This window comes from Myotis daubentonii, chromosome 15 (genome assembly GCF_963259705.1).
Source record: "Myotis daubentonii chromosome 15, mMyoDau2.1, whole genome shotgun sequence".
Lineage (NCBI taxonomy): Eukaryota > Metazoa > Chordata > Mammalia > Chiroptera > Vespertilionidae > Myotis > Myotis daubentonii.
In genome coordinates, this window is record NC_081854.1 from 2977664 (window position 1) to 2999078 (window position 21415).

The following is a 21415-nucleotide window of genomic DNA, read 5'->3' on the forward strand; positions in this document are numbered from 1 at the left end:
CAGGACAAGTCACCTCTTTCAGGTATGAATGTCAGGACAGCCTTGGGAAAACTCTTTATCGATACTCAGCTGTGTGGAAGGTGAGTGTCCTACAGGCATGGATATCAAAGAGAAACTCATAAAATAACACATAGTGGTATGAAGGACTGTCCACAGGGTCATTAAGGGGATTATCATATCTGAGAAAACACTACAAATATATAAAACACATTTTGATTTAAGCATATTTAAATACCTGGGATAAAATGAAGAAGTAAATTGGATTTTTGGGACAACAAAATACAGGTTATTATAGAAAAGAATATAGAATTATAGACATAAATTGGGTAAATACCTTAGAAGTAAAAAGAAAGTAAAAATGTGATTTAACTACCCTTAAAATATTTTGTTCAACAAGAAGATACAGGTGAAGATACAATTAGGAAACTGGAGGACAACATTGAGGAAATTTTGTGGGAAGCAACAGAGAGAGACTGGAATTAGACAATTGGGATACATGGAGAGCAGAAAGAGATAAAGACCAATGGATATTGTGAGATTCAAGAGAAATGAGGTGAGGATGACATTGGCTGTAGACCTACAGGCCAGTGGCTGGGTGTTTTGCAGAGAAACAGAGAGAGCACACAGGCCAGGTACATGAATATGCAAATGAGATGGTGTCTTCATATTTCATATCAAGTGGAGGCAATAGATGAGAGCTGATTTTATTGCATGCCATATATATATATATATATATATATATATATATATATATATATATATATATATAATGCTAAGTGTCCAACCATCCTGGTAATGATGTAACATAGCAACGCCAGCTTCCTCTCCCTAGCGACTAGCGTCCTTGAAGTTTCTTCAGCCCAGGGCATGACTTCCTTCATAGCCAAATGGAAACATTTCACACTGTAACCAAATGTCTGTGAAGCGTTTTCCCGTGCCTCATCTCATTTGATCCACACAAAAGTCCTGGAGTGGGTAGATAGGAGAATCGGTGGAATCCTGTTTTCTTTTCATTAGCCGGAAAACAGAGATTTAGAAAGCTCAGAAACTTGACCCGACTGAAAAGAAGTAAGAAATGGTGGACCTTGAAAATGACTTCAGGTTTTCTCACTGTGCAGAATATAGGCAAACACTGCTACAGTGAAATATTTTACCCTTTATTCTCCCTGTGTGATCTACAATAATAATCTGCTTTATGTTGATATTTAGTGCTGTGTTGTTGACAATTACCTGAAAGAGAAGTTGCGGTGCTTCACTGGGCTGGATAAAGTTTAGCTAAATCAGAAAGCAGGTCGAATTAACCAAGTTTATTCTATATCTATAAAAGGCTAAGTTGACGCATGCATGCACGATACATATAAAGCTCTATCAGGCGCCAATCCCATGTGTGTGTTTCCATCTGTCATTGTCAATCATGAACTTGGCTGACACTACTATTTATAGAGAGAGGAAGAATAGCGATATTAAAATATTTCTTCTAATTCATTTCCTTTCAATGTGCATGAATTCGTGCACCAGGCCACTAGTCCTTAATAAATAAAAAAGGCCAATAGTTATGGTAAAAGTACATTGAAGGAATTGTGAGTGAAGAATATTATACTCACACAAATTATTATGTTAAGGGGCAAAGGTGGAAGCATCAGGTGGCTGGTGCGGGGGCGAATCTATAAGGATGAGGAGACCAGGGCATGTCTGACCAGCTTGAACTCACACCTCACCTGTTAAAACACAGGTCAGGCTCTGTTTTCAGGAGGGTTGAGGAGGTTTGGGAGGTAGACACTCAACCATCACCTTTCTGGAAGTCTGGCAGTCTACAAGAAAGGTACAACACGAGGTCAGAGCAAAACCTTGGAGAAGAGACACATTAAGAAGAATGTGAAGAACACTTTCTTTTGGAAGCAACACCAATATGGAACCAATCCTGAGATGGTGAGCCCCAACTCTGATATCTCCCCCACATCCCTTTGCTGGGCTTCCTCCCAATTTAGATTTTAGGGCCACTGTGGGTTAGAAACTCTCATGGAGCCAGTTTAAATTCCAAATTGCACATCACGAACTATTGGCCATGGGTTTCCTTCTGACCCCAGTTTGTCACCTGCAAGGACTCGCTGTGGGATTGGTAATCGGTGGGGCTGATGAGGCAAGTGAGCCCATGGGTGTGCGAAACACAATGTGAAGTGTTTGCTGCACGGGATCAGAACCACTTTGTGGTAGATGTGGCCACTCATGTAGGGCATGGCTTTCAGATCCTTCCCTTCACTCAATTGTGTGGAAAATAATGATGGTTATAGAGGAGAAATGCACTACCCACCAGCTGTGATGTTATCAGACAGGAGCCAGGCTGGGGGCAGGTCTGCCTGGGACCTGCCTGTACTGTGTGGATTTTTGACTTTGTATAGGAATGATTTCTCAACCTGAATCCAGATAATTTTGAGAGTAAGTTTATTAAAGCTACAATCCATGAAACAAAAGAATGTCTTAAGGTAGAAGAGGAAAGAGGAGAGATAAAGTCAGGGGAAAAAAGGGAACCTTGAAGATAGGATGAGGGGTAAGCCCAACATGGGCTGCCGCTGCCCGCTACTCCCCTGGTTGCAAGTCTCCTGGGGTCCCTTGGAGTTTAGGAGAAAAACAGCAGAGAAACAAAGTGTGGGCACACTGTAGTGAGAGTGTCATGGCTCCTTAGTCTTGAGGCTTTTTATCTCAATGTGGCTCACTCTAGACTAGAGCACACCCTTACCCCATTCTGGGCATGAAGATGTTATTTCCTCCTACATTGTAATGGTCTCTATGAGACTTGCAAACAGGGGAGCAGTAGGATTGGCACCTTGTCCTGGGCTCACCCCTTGGTCTTGTTTCCAAGGCCCTCTTTTTCTCTGACTTCCCAGGGAGCTAACAGCAGACCCGCCCAGGGTCACTAATTTCCTGAAACATTTCTAGAGAACAAAAGCAGATCCTAGGCTCTCTTATTCCTTCTTACACTCAGCACTTCCTCTGTCTCACTATCCCCATATGTAATAAACGTGCTCTCAATATCCCCTGAATACATGCTGTGAAATTTTTCCAACAGTGTTGGAGACCGGGTGTAAACTGACAAGGTCTTTGCACCTGAACGGGCTAGCAAGGCTGGGACCCTTATCCACACAGTTTTCCCAGACTTGTTTGGATGGCGATTATCAGTAGAATGAGAGCAACCTTTGTAGAATGAGAATAGCCTTTCATGGCTTACCAAGAAGTCTGTAACTATTTACTGAGATTTGCTGTACCGAGAATTTGTCCTTCTGCTGTGTCTCTCCATTAGAGATTAAGAGGAAACAAAGAATACATTCCTCTTGACAGACCTCCTATTCAGTGTCATGTATAAAAGGCGTTATGTGCTTAATAAACTTGCTGCAGTTCCTCGATTGAGCTGCAGTCCTCCTGATCCCGCTTTCCTGTCTTTCTTTCTTTTCTCAATTCCCACCTCCTTACCTCAGCCCAGCTCAACCTGTCAGGCTGGCCCTGACACAACAGGAATTGAAGAACCCACGCACTACAGACCAGTCTGAGGAGACCCGCTTTGAGCCGGACTCTGACCAGTGACAACATAGGTGCTTGACGTTGGCCATGAAGGGGACATATATAACAGAGAAAATGGCAAATTCCAAAAATCAGTGTTTTTAAAGTTAAGTTTATTGGCATGCCTTCAGTGAATAACAGGACATAGGTTTCCAAGTTGCACGTCTGTAACACGTGGTCTGTGTGTTGCACTGTGTTTTGAACAATGAGGATTTCAGAGGCAGCTCAGACCAGGTGACCCCTTCAAACCACCAGATCTTGATTCCAATGAGTGAGGTTGCTGCAGAAAGCACACAGGTGGCATCCAATGGCCAGGGAAGGGCGTGTGGAGTCCAGAGAGGGCGTTAGGACCTGCCTGGGTTTTTATATCTTACAGGATGGATTGTGCACCTTGTAGATTGATTACAATAGACAGCATTCTCTGGACTCAGGAGATGGGGACTTCGTAAAGACATGAAGGTCCATGTAAATAGAAATAAAGAAAAACGTATTCATGAAAGTTTAGGGAGGTGTGGACCTGTACCTGCCAAGTGGAATTAATGCTAATTTCACCAAAATGAGGAAAGTCAGGATCTAGTTACAGGATTCACAGTGGTCATGAGAGAAAGGACCAAAGTTCAATGGCAGATGGTCCAGACCTTGGCCCTGCACATGAGCAATGACTCCTCCACCTGCTATGAGGTGCAGACAGGTTCCTCAGCATATGTCCCAGGTTATCTTCCAGAACTTTCTGGGCACATGAGATTCACTCCCAAGGCTCCCCCTCTCTAAACAGTGCATTGTTCCCTCTGTGTTCACATCCTGGCTGTATCCTGGGTCCTTCTCTGGCTGTTTCAGGCCTGATAGAGCAGCACCCCCAGCAGCACCAGGACCAATCCAGCCACGCCCAACCGGATGGAATTCTCCACGGTGTAGTCTTGGGGCTGGAAGGCTAGGGATTGTGGGAAAACAGGTCACAGATGTCAGGGCAGGACAGAGTCACCCAGGACCCTGGATGTCCACCCAGGGTACCCCCTCCTTTGACAGGTCATGACTGTCTGTGCTGAGCCCATAACAGACAGTGTCTCCTACTCACCACTCTTGGGGTCTGAGTTGTTCTCTGCGGGGCTGATGGTGTCGGCTGCTCCTGAGAACCAGAAAGGAGTGGGGCTGTGTGAGGAGTTGATGCCACTCAAGCCAAGCCTCCCCATAGCTCATGACCTAACTGCTACCATTCCCCGCAAGAACCCTTTCTCTGATGGAGAAGGGTCCTGGTTTCTTTCATGGATTCTTTCTGTCTCCCTGGGCCTTTTGAATTCAGACTTTGCTTCTGAGTAACTTTGAAACACAGTTTGGCTTTGCCTTGATAGTTCAGGATCGGGAAGAATTATGGTCTCTCGTTGCAGAAAACAATGTGTTATTTCCATCTCTCTTCTCACTGTGGGATTCAGAGCCATGGAAGCTACCTCATCTGGGTATAAAAGCTATATTTATGCAACAGTGAGGACCCAGGACCATGGGTTGATCTCAGATATACAGACATGCATTTATGTAGAACTTGAGCAATTCTTCAGCTATGTGTTGGGGAAATTATATGAATAAAACTTAAAAAAAATGGTTCTGAAGTAAAAAACAAAACACAACACCTTTGAAGCACCTTTGGTAATTCGAGTTGAATTACCTCTTTTAATTCTTAAATGTTTGCAATTAAAATGTAAATGAGTAAGTAAATATTGCTTAAAAGTTCTCAGAACATAAGCAATAATAGAGAGGTGTGTGCAAAACATGCCCGAGATCATTATGTTAAATGAAATGAGCCAGTCAAGAAGGACAAATATCACATGATCTTACTTATATGTGGAATCTAACGAACAAAATAAAGTGATGGACAAAATAGAACCAGAGGCATGGGAACACGAAACATACTGAGGAATCTCAGATGTAAAGAGGAGAGGGTGGTAAGAGATAAACCAAAGAACTTGTACCCATATATGCATAACCCATCGACACAGAGAATACTGTGGTGAGGACCTGGGAAGGACAGGGAGGGAACCAGCTGGAGGAGGGTTATGGAGGGAAAAAGGGGGAGAAACATCTGTAATACTCTCAACAGTAAAGATTAAAAATGCAGAGAGCAGCCATGAATTTCACAGAGTTTGGGCAGAGACCCACTAGTTCCTCAGGACACATGCATGGTCCCCCCTGAGTCTCAGGTGAGCACTGAGGGCCTGGAGGCCTCTACGTGAGCACAGGGCCTTGCAGTGCGGCGCCCACAGGTGGGGACACTTCTCACTACAGCAGGGTGTCCAGTGGGGATGGCACAGTCACCCACACCAGGTCTCACCTTGGCCAGAGCAGCCACCTGTCCTGCTCTGAGAAGCTCAGGGCCCCCACCTGTGTGGGTGAGGGCTTCCATCCAAGGGGCTCTGGAAATGAGCAGCCAAGGGAGTGTCCCCCTGTCCTCTCTCCAACTCCCCCAGCCTCTCCTCCCCCATCATCCCACCCATTGTCCCTGTGCTACAAGCCAGGCCTGACCCCAAACGCTGCCAAATAGGCGCCCTCTCCATCATCTACTCCACACACTCTCCATCCTGGTTAGGGACCCGGGCGCCGGGCAAACTATGCAGGGCTGCTGGCTTTTAGTAAAAAACCCCACAGATTCTGTGTGGAACCAGGAGGAGCTGAGATGCTAAGTGGGAGTTTCCCAATCTTTGGCGGCTCCATACCATGGTGTCTCCTCTTGCTGAGCTGAGCCCCCAGGCCTGGTGGATAATCAGTGTACCTGCCCCCTGACCCCCTCAGCTTTTCAATCCCTACAAGGTCACAGTGACTGGGAGCAGCAGGACAGGCGCAGAGAGGCTGCACCTGGAGAAGGTCTAGGACAAACCAGGTGTGAGGTGCCCCAGGAAGTCAGCAATGAAAGCGCCCCTGCAGGTCATGGCCAGCCAGCCTGGCTCCTCCTTTCACAGCCTGGACCCCAAAATCTCTCTCTGCCATGACCACCCCTCCTGTCACCTGCCTCACCTCCCCCTCTTGGGCCAGACTACATGGTGGGGGGTGAGGGGATATGTGAATGCTCAGGCCCCTGGAGCATGCTGGTTCCCCTACCATCTCTCCCAGGCTCCCAGGCCCGTGGGACACAAGCCACTCTTAGGAGTCAGGGGGCATTAGATCCTCAGAGACTCAGAACTGCCCTGGGGTGGTCTGTTCTCTCTGAGCAAAGAAAAACTAGTGGTTCATCAGCTGTGGACATGGGCCCTGTGGGTGGGGGCTGGGGTCCCAGAGGGTCCTGGGAAGTAGGACAAAGGTGTGAGAGTCCGGTGCCAAACTTGGCCTCCCCACCTCACTCAGACTCTACCTGCATCTGCCCTGTGGCCCCTCAGACACTCCCTTGAACCACCGGGGACCTACTGCTTCCAGTGAGGGTAAAGGCTGAGCAGGGGGAGGGGACCCTCTAACAGGAAGACCTCTGGGTGGCCATCTCTAGAGCCCCTCACTCCCCTTTCAAGGCATAATTCTTCTGGGGACAGGACCCTGAGCTGACAGGGTCAGGAGGGAGGGCTCCCAGACTCACCTGGGGAGACCAGATATGTGTTACAGGGACTGCTCTTCTCATAACCCCCTTTTCCTGGCCTGGTCCCCAAGTCTCAAGGTCTCTCTCTATGTCCCTAGCCTAGGAGCCCTGTGCCCCCCATTCCCTCTCCCATGAGGCTCCCCTCCTAGCCAAGATGCCAATAATGTATTTGATACTTAATTCCATGGAGGGACAATAATGTAACTCACCTGGGACCAGGAGCTCCAGGGGGTCACTGGGGTGTGAGCACACCTGGGGGCTGTTCCTGTAACAGCCATAGCATCTGAATGGCCCTTTATCTCTGGGGGTCACGGGGCCCACAGGGAACAGGGCCTGGGACTGCCCACTGGGCTGTGGCTGTGAGTCCAGGGTCCAGGAGAGCCTGTGATCTCCTTCCTTAGTCAGAAGGAACCTGTAAAATCCCTGCCCTGAGCCACACTGGAGGGTCACGTTCCCTCCTGAGGTCACCACAGGGCTGGGCAGGGCTGAGAGGCTGGGTTTGCTGTAGAATCCTAGGAGAGGAGGAGGCAGCATGTTAAATGGGCTCACACCTCCCTCATGTCCCCCAGGGCTGGGCTGTGAGAGGGAGACACCCTGAGAGCAGACCCCCTTCCTGAGGGCAGAGCCTGAGGCTGGGACCCCTGAGAGTCCTCTCACCTTTCACCACCAGCTCCAGGGGGTCACTGCGCTCTGACCAGCCTGCAGGGCTGTAATAGTGACAGCGATATCTCCCTGCAGGTAGCTCTGTCATGTGTGTGATGGAGAACTTGGCCTTGTCCCCCGGCTCCAGTGGCTTCACTCTGTCCAATGGCACTGGGGTTCCCTCTTTATATAGAAGGTACTCCTCAGCCACTGCGGTCCCCTGACACCAGATGGTCACAGGGCTCCTCCAGGGGATCACAGAACCTGGCTCAGCCCAGACTGTAGGTTTGGGGAGGGTCCCTTGAAGGAAACCAGAGGCTGGGTTAGAAGGTATTACCCACCCTCACATTCCTAAGATGCCCCACATCCATTAACCCAGAACCATTGTTCTCCATCCCCAGATGCACAGGCTGTAACCCCTTGTCCCATGTGAGAGGGACCTGGGACTCCTGTGGAGACTCACCTGCTTGCACTGGCATCCTGAGGTCCACACTCAGCCCTGGAAGAGAGTCCCTGTGAAAGATTTCTCCCTCAATCCTGAGCAGCACTCTCCTCCCCATGAGGCTCCTGAGTCCTGGGGTCCTGACAGAGCAGGGCTCCCCTCTCCCTTGAAATCTCACCAATGAAAAGCACAGCGATGAGGGTGGAGGTCATGGTGTCTCCTCGCTCTGATGCAGAGTGAATGCGATGGTGCCCTCTGGGCAGGCACAGAGGGTGTGGGCACTGGGAGGCTGGCACTCCCTCTCTCGTGGTTGTCACGTCAGCAGTTCCTCCTGAAAGGGAACAACCTCTATCTATCAGCCTGGCTCTCCTTTTCATGGTGAAGCAGGAAATAGACCCAGAGCCTTCTGAAATGCCCCTTGTGGGTGAGGTGACCCAGGGCACGTCCTTCCCTGTCAGAGCCTCCCCCACGGGGTCTCCTTCCTCCTCAGCCCGTCCATCAGCACCTCCCTGTGGACCTCACCATGAACAGTGTCACCCGGGCCCTGGAGACATTCAGGAAGACGTGGGTCCCTGTGGCCTGCAGAGCTCAGATCAGCAGGGACACACTCACCCTCTCACTGTGCAGCTCAGGGCGATGTCCCTGTGACAATGAGCACAGAGGGAAATGCAGGGACAATGAGCCCCAGAGTGTGAGCTTTCTGTGTCTCACAGGTCCCTCATGACCTTCTCCTTTTTGTTGCCACAGCAGCCACCCTCTCCTTCCTGGGAGCACGATTAGGACTCACTCCTGCCTCCTCAGTGCCCTGTTCCTCGGGCAGAGCTGTGCCCCATCCTGAGATCCTGGCCTCAGATGTCCAGCTTCGGGGACAGTGAGTGGTCAGTAGGGTTGGTGACAAAGTTCATTCTTATGTAAATTCTCCTTCATCAGTTAAGGCCCTTGTGCTCTTGAGCAGTAACCTTCAATCTCTGAGCCTCAGTTTCCCCATCTGCAACATGTTGTTATGAACTGAACTCCTCAGAGTGCTTGTGGGTTCTGTGGTGTCTAGGCCATGGGAGTGGTCCATCCTTGTTGATTCCCAGATCAGATGAATATGGGTGGGTGGAAACATGAGAGAATCAAGGTATGTAACTCCAGAGACAACATGGACAATGGATGTTCCCACCCAAGGGCCTCCATCTGCTATTAATACTCAGAAATGCTACTTATTTCAGAACTAGAGTCCTGACACATGAAATTTGTGCATGGGTACAATCCCAAGGCCTGGCCTGCGATCAGGGCCATCTTCCCACCTGATGGCAGCTGGTCCTGCCCCCCGCTGCCATGCACTCCCAGTTCACCATAGGGTGATCAAAGCCTGCCGGCTGGGGAAAGGGACCGAGAGGTGATCAGTGCACCTCATAGTGACTGGTCGAGCGGTCGTTCTGGTCGTTCCGATGTTAGGGTCAATTTGCATATCACCCTTTTATTATATAGGATTATGTACCACAGTCAATGCATAAAAGAGAAGTAAAAGTTCCCAAGATCAGAACCACCAGCAACAAATAAAATCGGTCCAAGCTGGGTGGCCCCTGATGCCTGGGACTCCCAAGGGGTCATCAGAGGGGAGGGTCTCAGCTCTGTGGGGTCAGATAAGCTTCTTCAGGTGATCGAATGCAAGGAGGGATGTGGAACAGAGAGAGAGTTGGAAGCAGCGTTGGCCCCTCCACATACATGTTTGGGGGATGGGCACAGGGATGTCTCCACCCATTGATCCAACCCATGGTCAGCACTGAGCCACACGGCCTGTGTGTGTGAAACAGATTCAATAATCCAGGTGAGTCCAGCATGGGCATCTGTCCAGGGGTGAGTGTGAGGCTTGCAGTGGAGCTGTCCCTGCCTTGGCTCACTTCTTTCCTATAACTTTCCCAGAGAGCCAAAGCCCTGCCTAAGCTCTCTCCTATGGCTTCTTCTACCCTAAGCCCTCCCTGTGTATCACTGTCCCCAACTGTAATAAACATGCTCTCATCATCACCTGGACATCGTTGTGAAGGCTTTCCTACATGAAGTCAAGAGCTCACACACTGCCAGCTGCTGTGGCTCATGGTTGAGCATCGACATAAGAACCAGGAGGTCACAGTTTAATTCCCCGTCAGGACACCAGCCCTTGTTGCAGGCTGGATCCCAGTGTGGGGCCTGCAGGATGCAGGATATCAATGATTCTCTCTCATCATTGATGATTTCATCTCTCCCTCTCCTTTCCTCTCTCTAGTCGGTAGAAATATATATAAATTTTGTTTTATTGCTTAAAATGTTACAAAGAGTAGTACATGTGTCTCCTCCCCCCCCCCTCCGCCCCGTTGGGATAGGGGAGGCCAAGGGAAGGTCAAGGGGAAATATATGTTTGGTTTTTTTTAACAATTTTGAAGACCCACGAACTATGGGCCTGCCTGAGGCTGACCCATTCTGGGCAAATCCTTCTCCAATAACAACATGGGCATTTCACATTGGCCTTGAAGAAAGCATATATATCAGAGAAATTGTTAAATGCCAGGATTGAGAATTTTTTAAAAATTAAATATATTGGGGTGCCATCGGTGAACAACAGGACATAGGTTTCAAGGGTGCACAACTGTTACATGCCGTCTGTGTGTTGCACTGTGTTTTGGACAACGGGGGGGGGGGGCGGTTCAGAGGCAGCGCAGACCAGGCAACCCCTTCAAACAACCAGGTCTGGATACCAAGGGGTGAGATTGCTGAAGAAAGCACACAGGTGGCCTCGGAGAACAGGTGAAGGGCATGTAGAGTCCAGAGAGGGCGTTAGGACCTTCTGTGGGTTTTTCTCTCAGGATGGATTGTTCACCTTGTAGACTGATTACAATAGATGGCGTGCTCTAGACTCAGGAGAGGGGACTCCATACAGACATGATGGCTCGTATAAATAGAAATAAAGGAAAACGTACTCCATGAAAGTGTAGGGAGGTGTGGACCTGTACCTGCCACGTGGGATAAATGCTAATTTCACCAAAATGAGGAGAACCAGGAACCAGGCACAGGACTCACAGTGTTTGGGAGGGAAAGGAGTCCAGTTCAATGGCAGAAGGTCAAGACCTTGTTCCTGAACATGAGTGATGACTCCTCCACCTGCATGCAGCCAAAGACAGGTCCCTTAGCATATGTCCCACGTTATGTTCCAGAACCTTCTGGGCACATGAGATTCACTCCCAAGGCTCCTCCTGTCTGAATCATGCATTGTTCCCTCTGTGTTCACATCCTGGCTGTATCATGAGTTCGTCTTTCACTGTTTCAGGCCTGATAGAGCAGCACCCCCAGCAGCACCAGGACCAATCCAGCCACGCCCAACCGGATGGAATTCTCCATGGTGTAATCTTGGGGCTGGGAGGCTAGGGATTGTGGGAAAAGAAGTCACAGAGGTCAGGGCAGGACAAAGTCACCCCTGGACCCCAGATGTCCACCCAGGCACCTCTCTACCCTTGACAGGACATGACCGTCTGTGCTGAGCCCCATAACTGAGTGTGTCTCCTACTCACCACTCTTGGGGTCTGAGTTGTTCTGTGATGGGCTGATGGTGTCGGCTGCTCCTGAGAACCAGAAAGGAGTGGGGCTGTGTGAGGTGTTGATGCTACTCAAACCCAGTGTCCCTATAGCTCTCCCCTTTCTCATGACCTAACTGCTACCAGTCCCTCCATGAATCCTTTTCTGCTGGAGAATGGTCCTGTGTGCTTTCATGGATTCTTTCTGTCTCCCTGGGCCTTTTGAGTTTAGACTTTGCGTCTGAGTCACTTTGAAACACAGTTTGGCTTTGCCTTGATAATTCAGGATTGGGAATAAATATTGTCTCTCATTGCAGGAAACTATGTGCTATTTCAATCTCTCGGCTCACTATGGGATTCAGAGCCATGGAAGCTACCTCATCTGGGTATAAAAGCTTTCTTTTATGCAACAGCTGAGGACCCAGAATCCATGTCTTGATCTCAGATATACAGACATGCATTTATGTACAACTTGAGTAATTCTTCAGCTACATGTGGGGGAAATTTTATGAATAAAACTGAAAAAATGGTTCTGAAATAAAAAACAAAACACAGACCTTTGAAGCATCTTTGGTAATTCAGGTTAAATTACCTCTTTTAATTCCTAAATGTTTGTAATGAAAATTTTAATGCATAAGTAACCATTGCTTAAAAGTTCTCAGAACAAAATAATAATAGCGAGGGGTGTGCAAAACATGCTGGAGATCATTATGCTCAGTGAAATGAGCCAATCAAGAAGGACAAATATCACCTGAACTCACGTATATGTGGAATCTAAGGAACAAAATAAAGTGATGGATAAAATTGAACCAGAGGCATGAGAACACAGAACAGACTGAGGAATCTCAGAGGTAAAGAGGAGAGGGTGGGAAGAGATTAACCAAAGAACCTGTATGCATATATCCATGCCCATGGACACAGAGAGTAGTGTGGTGAGGGCTTGGGAAGAGCAGGGAGAAAGCCAGCGGAAGGAAGGTTATAGAGTAAAAAAGGGGGTGGGACATCTGTAATACTCACAACAATAAGGATTTAAAATGCAGAGAGCAGACATGAATTGCACAGAGTCTGGACAGGAGCCCCCTGGTTCCTCATCAGTCCTCCTTTGCCCCCCCTGAGCCTCAGGTGGGCACTGACGACCTGGAGGCCTCCAGAGGGCACAGGGCCTTGCAGAGGGTGCCCAAGGTGGGAACACTTCTTACTACAGCTGGGTGTCCAGTGGAGACAACACTGTCCCCCACAGCAGGTCCCACCTTGACCAGAGCAGCCACCTGTCCTGCTCCAGGAAGGCTCAGGGACCCCACCTGTGTGGTGAGGGCTTCCATCCAAGGGGCTCTGGAAAGAGCAGGAAAGAGCAGGGAGACGAGGGAGTGTCCCCCTGTCCTGTCTCCAAATCTCCCGGCCTCTCCTCCCCCATCAGCCCAGACATCTTCCCTGTGCTGCAAGCCAGGCCTGGGCACCAACGGCTGCCAAATAGGCACCCTCTCCATCATCCACTCTACACACTCTCCACTGGGGCTAGGGACTGGGCACCAGGTGAACTATGCAGGGCTGCTGGCTTCTGGTGGAGAACGGCACAGATCCTGTGTGGAACCAGGAGGAGCTGAGATGCTAAGTGGGTGTTTCCCAATCTTTGGCGGCTCCATACCATGGTGGCTCCTCTTGCTGAGCTGAGCCCCCAGGCCTGGTGGATAATCAGTGTACCTGCCCCCTGACTCCCTCAGCTTTTCAATCCCTACAAGGTCACAGTGACTGGGAGCAGCAGGACAGGCCCAGAGAGGCTGCAGCCGGAGCAGGTCTAGGACAAGCCTGGTGTCAGGTGCCCCAGGAAGTTAGAAATGAAAGCGCCCCTGCAGGTCATGGCCAGCCAGTGTTGTTCCTCCTTCCACAACCTGGACCCCAAAATCTCCCTCTGCCATGACCACCCCACCTGTCACCTGCCTCGCTTCCCTCTCACAGGCCAGACTACATTGGCGGTGGGGCGGTGGGACGTGAATGCTCAGGCCCTCAGAGCATGATGGTTCTGCTACAATTTCTCCTAGGTTCCCAGGCCTGTGGGACACAAGCCTTTCTTATGAGTCGGGGGGGGAGGGCATTAGATCCTCTGAGAGACTCAGAACTTCCCTGGGGTGGTCAGTGCTCTATGAGCAAAGAGTACCCTGTGGTTCATCAGCTGTGGACATGGGTCCTGTGCCGGGGAGGAAGCTGGGGTCCAAGAGGGTCCTGGGAAGGACTACACAAGGTGTGAGAATCTGGAACCAACCCTGGGCTCCCCACCTCACTCAGACTCCTCCTTCATCTGCCCTGTGGCCCCTCAGACCCTCCCAATACCCACTTGGCACCTTCTGGATCCACGCGAGGGGGAGGGCTGAGCAGGGGGAGCAGAGCCTCTAACAGGAAGATTTCTGGGTGACCATCTCTAGAGCCCCTCACTCCCCTTTCAATGAAGAATTGTTCTGGGAACATAACTGAGCTGACAGCTCAGCAGACAGGGTCAGGGGCCCTCACCTGAGACCAGGAGCTCCAGGGGCTCACTGGGGAGTGACAGCAGGAAGGGGGAGGAGCTGTGTGAGCTGTAGCACCTGTAGGTGCCCCCGTGGGCTGAGGTCACAGGGCTCATGGAGAACTCTGCCTGGAACTGCTGAGCTCGGTGCTTTGATCTCAGACGCAGGGGGGGATCAGCTTCCTCCTCCTTGGACAGAAGGAACGTGTCCCTGGGGTTCCATGACTGACACAGCAGGGTCACATTCATTCCTGAGGCCATCCTGGCTCCTGAATGCACCACCACCGAGAGGGAGGGTCTGTCAGGCAGGTGTCCTAGAGAGAGGGAGGAAGGGAGGGTGAGGGCTGCCTACTTAGCTTCTTCTGAGCTGAGAGTCACCAGGACTCTCTTTCTGAGGACCCGCCTCTCTGTCTGTCGCTGTTTCTCTGAGTCTCCCCTCTCCCCTCCCACCCCCTGACTCTCTCTGTCTCTCTCCCTCCCTGGGGCCCTGCACTCTCATTCTGGCCTCACCACCTGAGACCCCAGCAGGGCCTGTGCAGAGTCTGGTCCCTGACTGAACCCACTGGCTCCTCACCTGCCACCAGGATGTCCAGGGGGTCACTGGGGGCCGACCACTCAGAGGAGAGGTTGTATCCACCGTAGCATCTGTACCGGCCCCCGTGGGAACTGCTCACAGTGTCCAGGGGGAAGTGGGCCTGAGAGAGCCCAGCCTGGGGCTGCAGGACAAGGCTCTGGGGGAGGTCCCATCCCCCCTCCTTGTGCAGAGCGAATCTGTCATAGCCGACATCAGAGCGACACTGAAGGGTCAGGCTCTGTCCAGAGGCCACGATGGGGCCCTGCTGGCTCAGGAGGGAGGGCTTCCCAGAGGGACCTGGGGAGACCAGAAGTGAGTTACAGGGGCTGCTCCTCCCATAAACCTTTTTCTCCTGGCCTGGTCCGCAAGTCTCAAGGTCTCTCTCTATGTACCTAGCCCAGGAGCCCTGTGCTGTCCCGATTCCCTCTCTCATGGGGCTCCCCTCCCAGCAAAGATGCTAATAATGTATTCGCTGCTTCATTCCATTGATGGGACAATAATGCGACTCACCTGAGACCAGGAGCTCCAGGGGGTCACTGGGGTGTGACCAAACCTGGGGGCTGTTCCTGTAACAGCCATAGCATCTGAACCTCCAGCTGTGGCTGGGGGTCACAGGGCCCACAGGGAACAGGGCCTGGAACTGCCTACTGGGCTGTCGCTGTGAGTCCAGAGTCCAGGAGAGCCTGTCATCTCCTTCCTTAGTCAGAATGAACCTGTGAAATCCATGCCTTGAGCCACACTGGAGGGTCACGTTCCCTCCTGAGGTCAGGACAGGGCTGGGCAGGGCTGAGAGGCTGGGTTTGCTGTAGAATCCTAGGAGAGGAGGAGGCAGCGTGTTAAATGGGCTCACACCTCCCTCATGTCCCACAGGGCTGGGCTGTGAGAAGGAGACACCCTGAGAGCAGACCCCCTTCCTGAGGGCAGAGCCAGAGGCTGGGACCCCTGAGTGTCCTCTCACCTGTCGTCACCACCAGCTCCAGGGGGTCACTGCGCTCTGACCAGTCAGCAGGGCTGTGGTAGAGACAGCGATATCTCCCTGCATCATGCTCTGTCATGTGTGAGATGGAGAACTTGGCCTTGTCCCCGGGCTCCAGTAGATGCTCTCTTTTCCGTGGTGCTGGGCTTCCTCCTTTCTCCAGATGGTACTCCTCAGCCCCTGGGGTCCCCTCACACCAGATGGTCACGGGGCTTCCCCAGGGGATCACAGGTCCTGGCTCAGCCCAGAGGATGGGCTTGGGGAGGGACTCTGGAAGAAAGCCTGTGTCAGGGTCACAAGACATTCTCACCCTCAGTCCCCAGCTTTCAGTCCCAGATGTCCCCCATCTGTCAGGTCAGAATTGCTCTTCTTCATCCCCAGCTTCCCATGGGGTGGCCCTTTGTCCCCAGGGAGGAGTGGGACCTGGGACACCTGGGGAGACTCACCTGCCTGCACTGGGGTCCTGAGGCCCACACTCAGCCCTGGAAGAGAGCCCCTGTGAGAGATTTGCCCTGTACCCTGAGCAGCACCCTCCTCCCCATGAGCCTCCTGAGTCCTGGGTATTGAGAGACCAGGGGTCCCCTCCCCCTCCCATCTCACCGAGGCAGAGCAGGGCCGTGATAGTGGTGATCATGGTGTCTCCGTGCTCTCGTCAGGGGTGTGCAGATGGAGATGATGATGCCCTCTAAACAGACATAGAGGGTGTGGGCACTGGGAGGCTGGCCCGCCCTCTCTTGTGGTTGTAACATCAGCAGCCTGCAGGCAAGGCCACAGCCTCTCTCTAGCAGCCTGGCTCTCATGTCCATGGTGAACCAGGAATTAGACCTGGAGCCTCCCTCCTGAGACGCCCCTTGCAGGTGAGGTGGCCCAGGGCACGTCCTTCCCTGTCAGAGCCTCCCCCATGGGGTCTCCTTCCTCCTCAGCCCGTCCATCAGCACCTCCCTGGGGTCCTCACCATGGACAGTGTCGCCCGGGCCCTGGAGATGCTTCAGGAAGATGTGAGTCCCTGTGGCCTGCAGAGCTCAGATCAGCAGGGACAGGCTCACCCTCCAACTGTGCAGCTCAGGGCGATGTCCCTGTGACAATGAGCACAGAGGCGGGACGAAGGGAAATAAGGGAAGGAAACAGGTCTCTTCTCCTTGCCCCAGAGTGTGGCTTTCTTTCTACCATAGCCGCCCTCAAACGTTTTTTTGTGACAGCATCCACCCCACCTTCCTGGCAACAAGCCTATGAGTCATCCCTGCCTCCTCAGTGCCCCTTGTTTCTGGGTTGAAGTCTCTTCCTCATTCTCTGGTCCTGCCTTCTAGCTTTAGGGGACATTCATTGAGGTTAGAGTGCTGATTTTGACTTAAAAATGACTTTTATTTAAATGCTCATCACCCGTGTAACCTTGAGTGGTGATGTCCTATCTCTAAGCCTCAGTTTTCCCATTTGGATCCTCAGAGTGGTTGTGAGTCAGTGTGGCTGGGCCCATGGGAGGGAGACATCGACTTCAGACCAGATGAAGACCTGAGTGGGTGGGCGATGAGGAGATCGAGGCATCCACAGTGAAGTGCAGGATTGTTACACCCACTGGAGCCCTTGTCTGCTCTGAAGACCAAATAAAGCTTCTTACAATAGTTCTATAATTTTAGGAACAGACAAATGCAGAAAAAGGGGAAATGAAAGTTGCCCAAAAGGAGAGGGAACTACGGGGAAAATCCGTGACAAAAGCTGAGTTGGTCACCAGTGTCTGAAACCATCAGCAGGTCATGAGAGAGGAGATTCTATCCTGTATGGACACAGAGAGGGCCCCCAGGTCCTCACAGGAAGGGAGAGGTCAGGGTCCAGGTGAAGGTCGGAAGCCCTGGTCACCCTGCCCGTGTTTCTGTACATGAATTGGGACATCTCTGTCCACTGCAGTGAGCCCATGCTCAGCAGTGAGCATCCTCCCCTGTGTGGCCTGAAAAAGACCACGTCCAGCATTGTCAGCCACGAGTGTCTGTCCCCTGTGTGCCTGTGAAGCTCCCATTGGACTGGCCCTGAGGAGCAGAACCCTGGGCAGATACTGAGTCTGAGAGAGTGGTCACCATGCGGCAGGGGCAGCTGCCAAAGCCCCTCCCTCAACAACCTGACTCCCAGGACAGTCCTGGTAACAACCTATGGAAGGTCAGGTGTGTGAGGGGCGAGTCTTCCAACAAGAATGCACAGTAGAGTCATCCTGATAATGATAAACAGTGCTACGGACAGCAATCTCCTGATGATGGGGACTGTCGTGTGCAATAGAGTAGAGCCAGTAGGAAAGTATGAGAGTAATTGGAGATTAATCATGCTTCAATATCTGGAACATAAAAGGCAGAGTCAATTTTTGGCACAAGAAGAATATGGATTCTTTTCTAGAAGAGCCTAATGAGTTAGAACTTTGAGAGATGAAAAACCCAAGAGAAGGAGCACATTAAAACAATTCAACCCCTCAGGGAAGAGACACAGCTGAAGAGACGATCATGAAAGTGGAGTATAATACTGAGGAAATTCCCAGAACACAGCATAGGGGGACTTGAAGTGGGGATGTAAGGTACTTGAGGAGTACAATGAGGATGGCCAGTGTCATATCCCTGATGTCAGAAGGAAAGAAGTGAGAATGATGTCTAGTAACCACTCAAGAGATAAATAATTGAAAATTTTACAGACATGAGAAAAGACCAAACAAGTGATAAGGTGCGCATGCTTAAAAATGAAATCCCCAAAATCTGCAATCATGATCTTGATCTTTTGTGGTAAATGAAGGATAAATTTTTTAAAAGTATATCCTACACTGAACTGTACACATTAAAATGGTTGATTTTATGTGAATTTCAACTCTAAAACAAATCAAGGAGGACTAGACTGGGTTTCTAAAAGTGTCATCACCTTACTTTCTAGAGAAAAAAGCAAATCGCCATAATGACAAGCTCCCTGGGACCAGACTTCCTCACAGGAAAAACCGATACCAGAAGATAGTGGAGAAATACCTCCATGGAGCCGACTGTTAGTGAACATTGTGTCCTGAGCCACATTCATTTTAAGGGACAAAGGTGAACGTGTCAGCAGGGGCAAATCCCTGAGCAAGAAGTAGTGTCTCCCTCCTTAAACCCACCAGGTCAGGCTGGGTCTCCACGAGGGAGACCAGGTTTTGGGGGAGAGATTCTTCAACCTCCAGGCGTGGTTTTCTGCTCTTTGGAAATGCCTGTGTAAGTTTGGGATGTGTGTGTGTGTGTGCGGGGGGGGGAGGGGTAAGTGCATAAACATTTGTAAGAAACCACCAATGAAGCCTCCTGAACTGATATATCTATACTAGAGGCCCAGTGCATGAAATTCGTGCAATGGTAGGCCTTCACAACCCACAGGTCATTCCAGAAGGTCATTCTGAAGGTCGTTCCACCATCCAGTCTAATTAGCATATTAGCTCTTTATTATATAGGATATTGCAAGAGGAGGACCACCCTGGCCTTAGCTACCAGCTCTCTCCTGTCCCTGAGTTGCCGTCTCTCTCTCAGCAACACACAAGAATAAGATAACTGGGGTTTTAGCTATAACACCATGCTGTGCATTAGAGTCCCGGGATTTGCCAGTCTTGTAACTGGAAGGTTGTACCTTTTAACCAATCTCTCCCCATGTCTCCCTCCCTCCCCTGACTGCTCTACTCTTTGTTTTTATCATATTCCACAGCGCTCATGTGCAGGGCAATGTTTATCATGTGTATTTACTATATACATAAGGTGACACCGATTTTCTACTAACTCTGATGTCTACTTAGTAAACTGTACTTTTGAACATGTCCACTTTTTAAAAAATATTTTTATTGATTTCAGAGAAGAAGGGGGAGGGGAGAGAGAGATAGAAACATGATGAGAGAGACTCTATGATCAGTTGCCTCCTGCATGCTCCAAACTGGGGATGGAGCCCACAACCCGGGCATGGGCCCTGACTGGGAATCAAACCATGACCTCCTGGTCCATAGGTCCATGCTCAACCACTGAGCCACACCAGTGGCTAATACGTTGGCATCAAATTTTATTTTCTTAATTAGAGAGAAAGAGAAAGGGAGAGAGAGAGAGAGAAACATTTATTTGTTGTTCCACTTATTTATGCATTCATTGGCTGATTCTTGCATGTGCCCTGACCAGGGATCGAACCTGCGGGCTTGACGTATTGGGGTGATGCTCTAACCAACTGAGCTAACTGGGCAGGGCCTGGCATCAAATCGTTTATCATGTTGTGGTATCTGTTTAAAGTCTATAGGATCTGTGATGCTGTCCTCATCATGGGAATGTGTGCCTCTTCCCCTTTTTCCTTGTCTAAGGTGGCTAAGATTTATCAGTGCGATTACAGTTTTCAAGAATAAAATTTTTGGACTTTGCTGCTTTTTCTGTTTTTGTCTGTCCTCACTAGTAGCTACTCATTATTGCATCCCTTGTTCTACCCTCATTTAGAATAATTGTCTATTCGTCTTCTAAATTCTTGATGTAATAAATTAGGTCTTGACCTTTTAGGTTTTTCTTTTCTAATATATTCACTCATGCCTCTTAATTCTTTTATTTCATAGGCTTGATGCATAATATTTACATGATCATTCATTGGAAGCGTTCGCTCACTTCCTGTCAATAATCAATTCACACGTTGGTTATTGAGAAGTCTGTTGCTTTGATTCCATAATGTAGGGATACTAGTCATCTCTGATTGCAGAATCAGGCGACTCCCAGGGGCATCCCAGGAGCAGTGGGGGGTCCACATCAGATCTCCAGACTGGCCAGGGCACTGAGTGTCCATGGGGGCCGCTCCAGTGCCCGCAGGGGTCCTGGCAGGCCCTCTCCCTGCACTGTGGGGTCTGGGCTAGTGGATGGGCAGAGCAGCGTACACACTGGACTCATCTGGGGGCTCCTCTGATGGGAGGAAGGGGGTGTTGTCCTCTATCTGAGGGCCGAGCAGTTCAGCAGGGCATAGGCTGTATGTGGGAGGGCATCCGATGCAGCAGCCTGGAGCAGGGGGAGAGAGAGAGGGGGATGAAACGTGGTTGGGGTTGGGGATGTCCTAGGGGCCTGGGGAGGATGGGACCCACCTGACTGTCCGCTTCTGCTTGTCTGCCCTTCTGGTCCAGCAACCCCCCAGAAGGGGAGGAAGGAGAGGTGGCCATTCCCGGCCTGGATCTTGGTCTTGAGTGGTTCACCTGGGCGTACATCACTCCCTGGGGGCCTTCACCCTGCCTGTTCTGCTGGAGACAGTGAGACACAACAGTGTCTCCTTGATTCCACAGTAGAAATCCTCCTGTCTATTATCCTCATGTTGCCAGAGAGATGATTGACACTTTAGATAGATCAGGCCCCTCTCCTGGTGGAATCTGCAGGGCCTTCCCGAACCTTGGGGCCTCTGGGTGCTTCTATGGTTCTGACTCTTATCCTAACGCGCTCTCTCTTGCTCACTGGGCTCCAGCCTCATGGCCCGTCCTCCTGAAGAAGCATGTCCTGCCCCAGGACCTTTACACCCGCTCTTTCCCTGTCCCCCCACCATGCACTCTATCCCCTCCTCTTGCTTTATGTTCCTTCACAGCACTTTGCTCTCTGGGACACTGTCCACTTGTTTGTATATTGTGTCCCTCACCCACAGGGGAGCTGGAGGCGTGTG

General features: G+C 50.6%; 1 protein-coding gene across 2 annotated transcripts in view; it reads right to left on the minus strand.

The window, feature by feature from the left end:
* Positions 1-15990, minus strand: part of LOC132216496 (leukocyte immunoglobulin-like receptor subfamily A member 6) — a 74353-nt gene extending 58363 nt beyond the window's left edge. For both annotated transcript variants that reach the window (XM_059665733.1, XM_059665734.1), the window contains exons 1-2: positions 15758-15990; positions 15310-15612 (exon numbers count right to left, since the gene is read on the minus strand). In XM_059665733.1, the coding sequence (XP_059521716.1) occupies positions 15310-15612; positions 15758-15854 (400 nt within the window). In that variant the 5' untranslated portion in view covers positions 15855-15990. The remainder of the gene's footprint in view (positions 1-15309; positions 15613-15757) is intronic.
* Positions 15991-21415: the final 5425 nt, after the last annotated feature.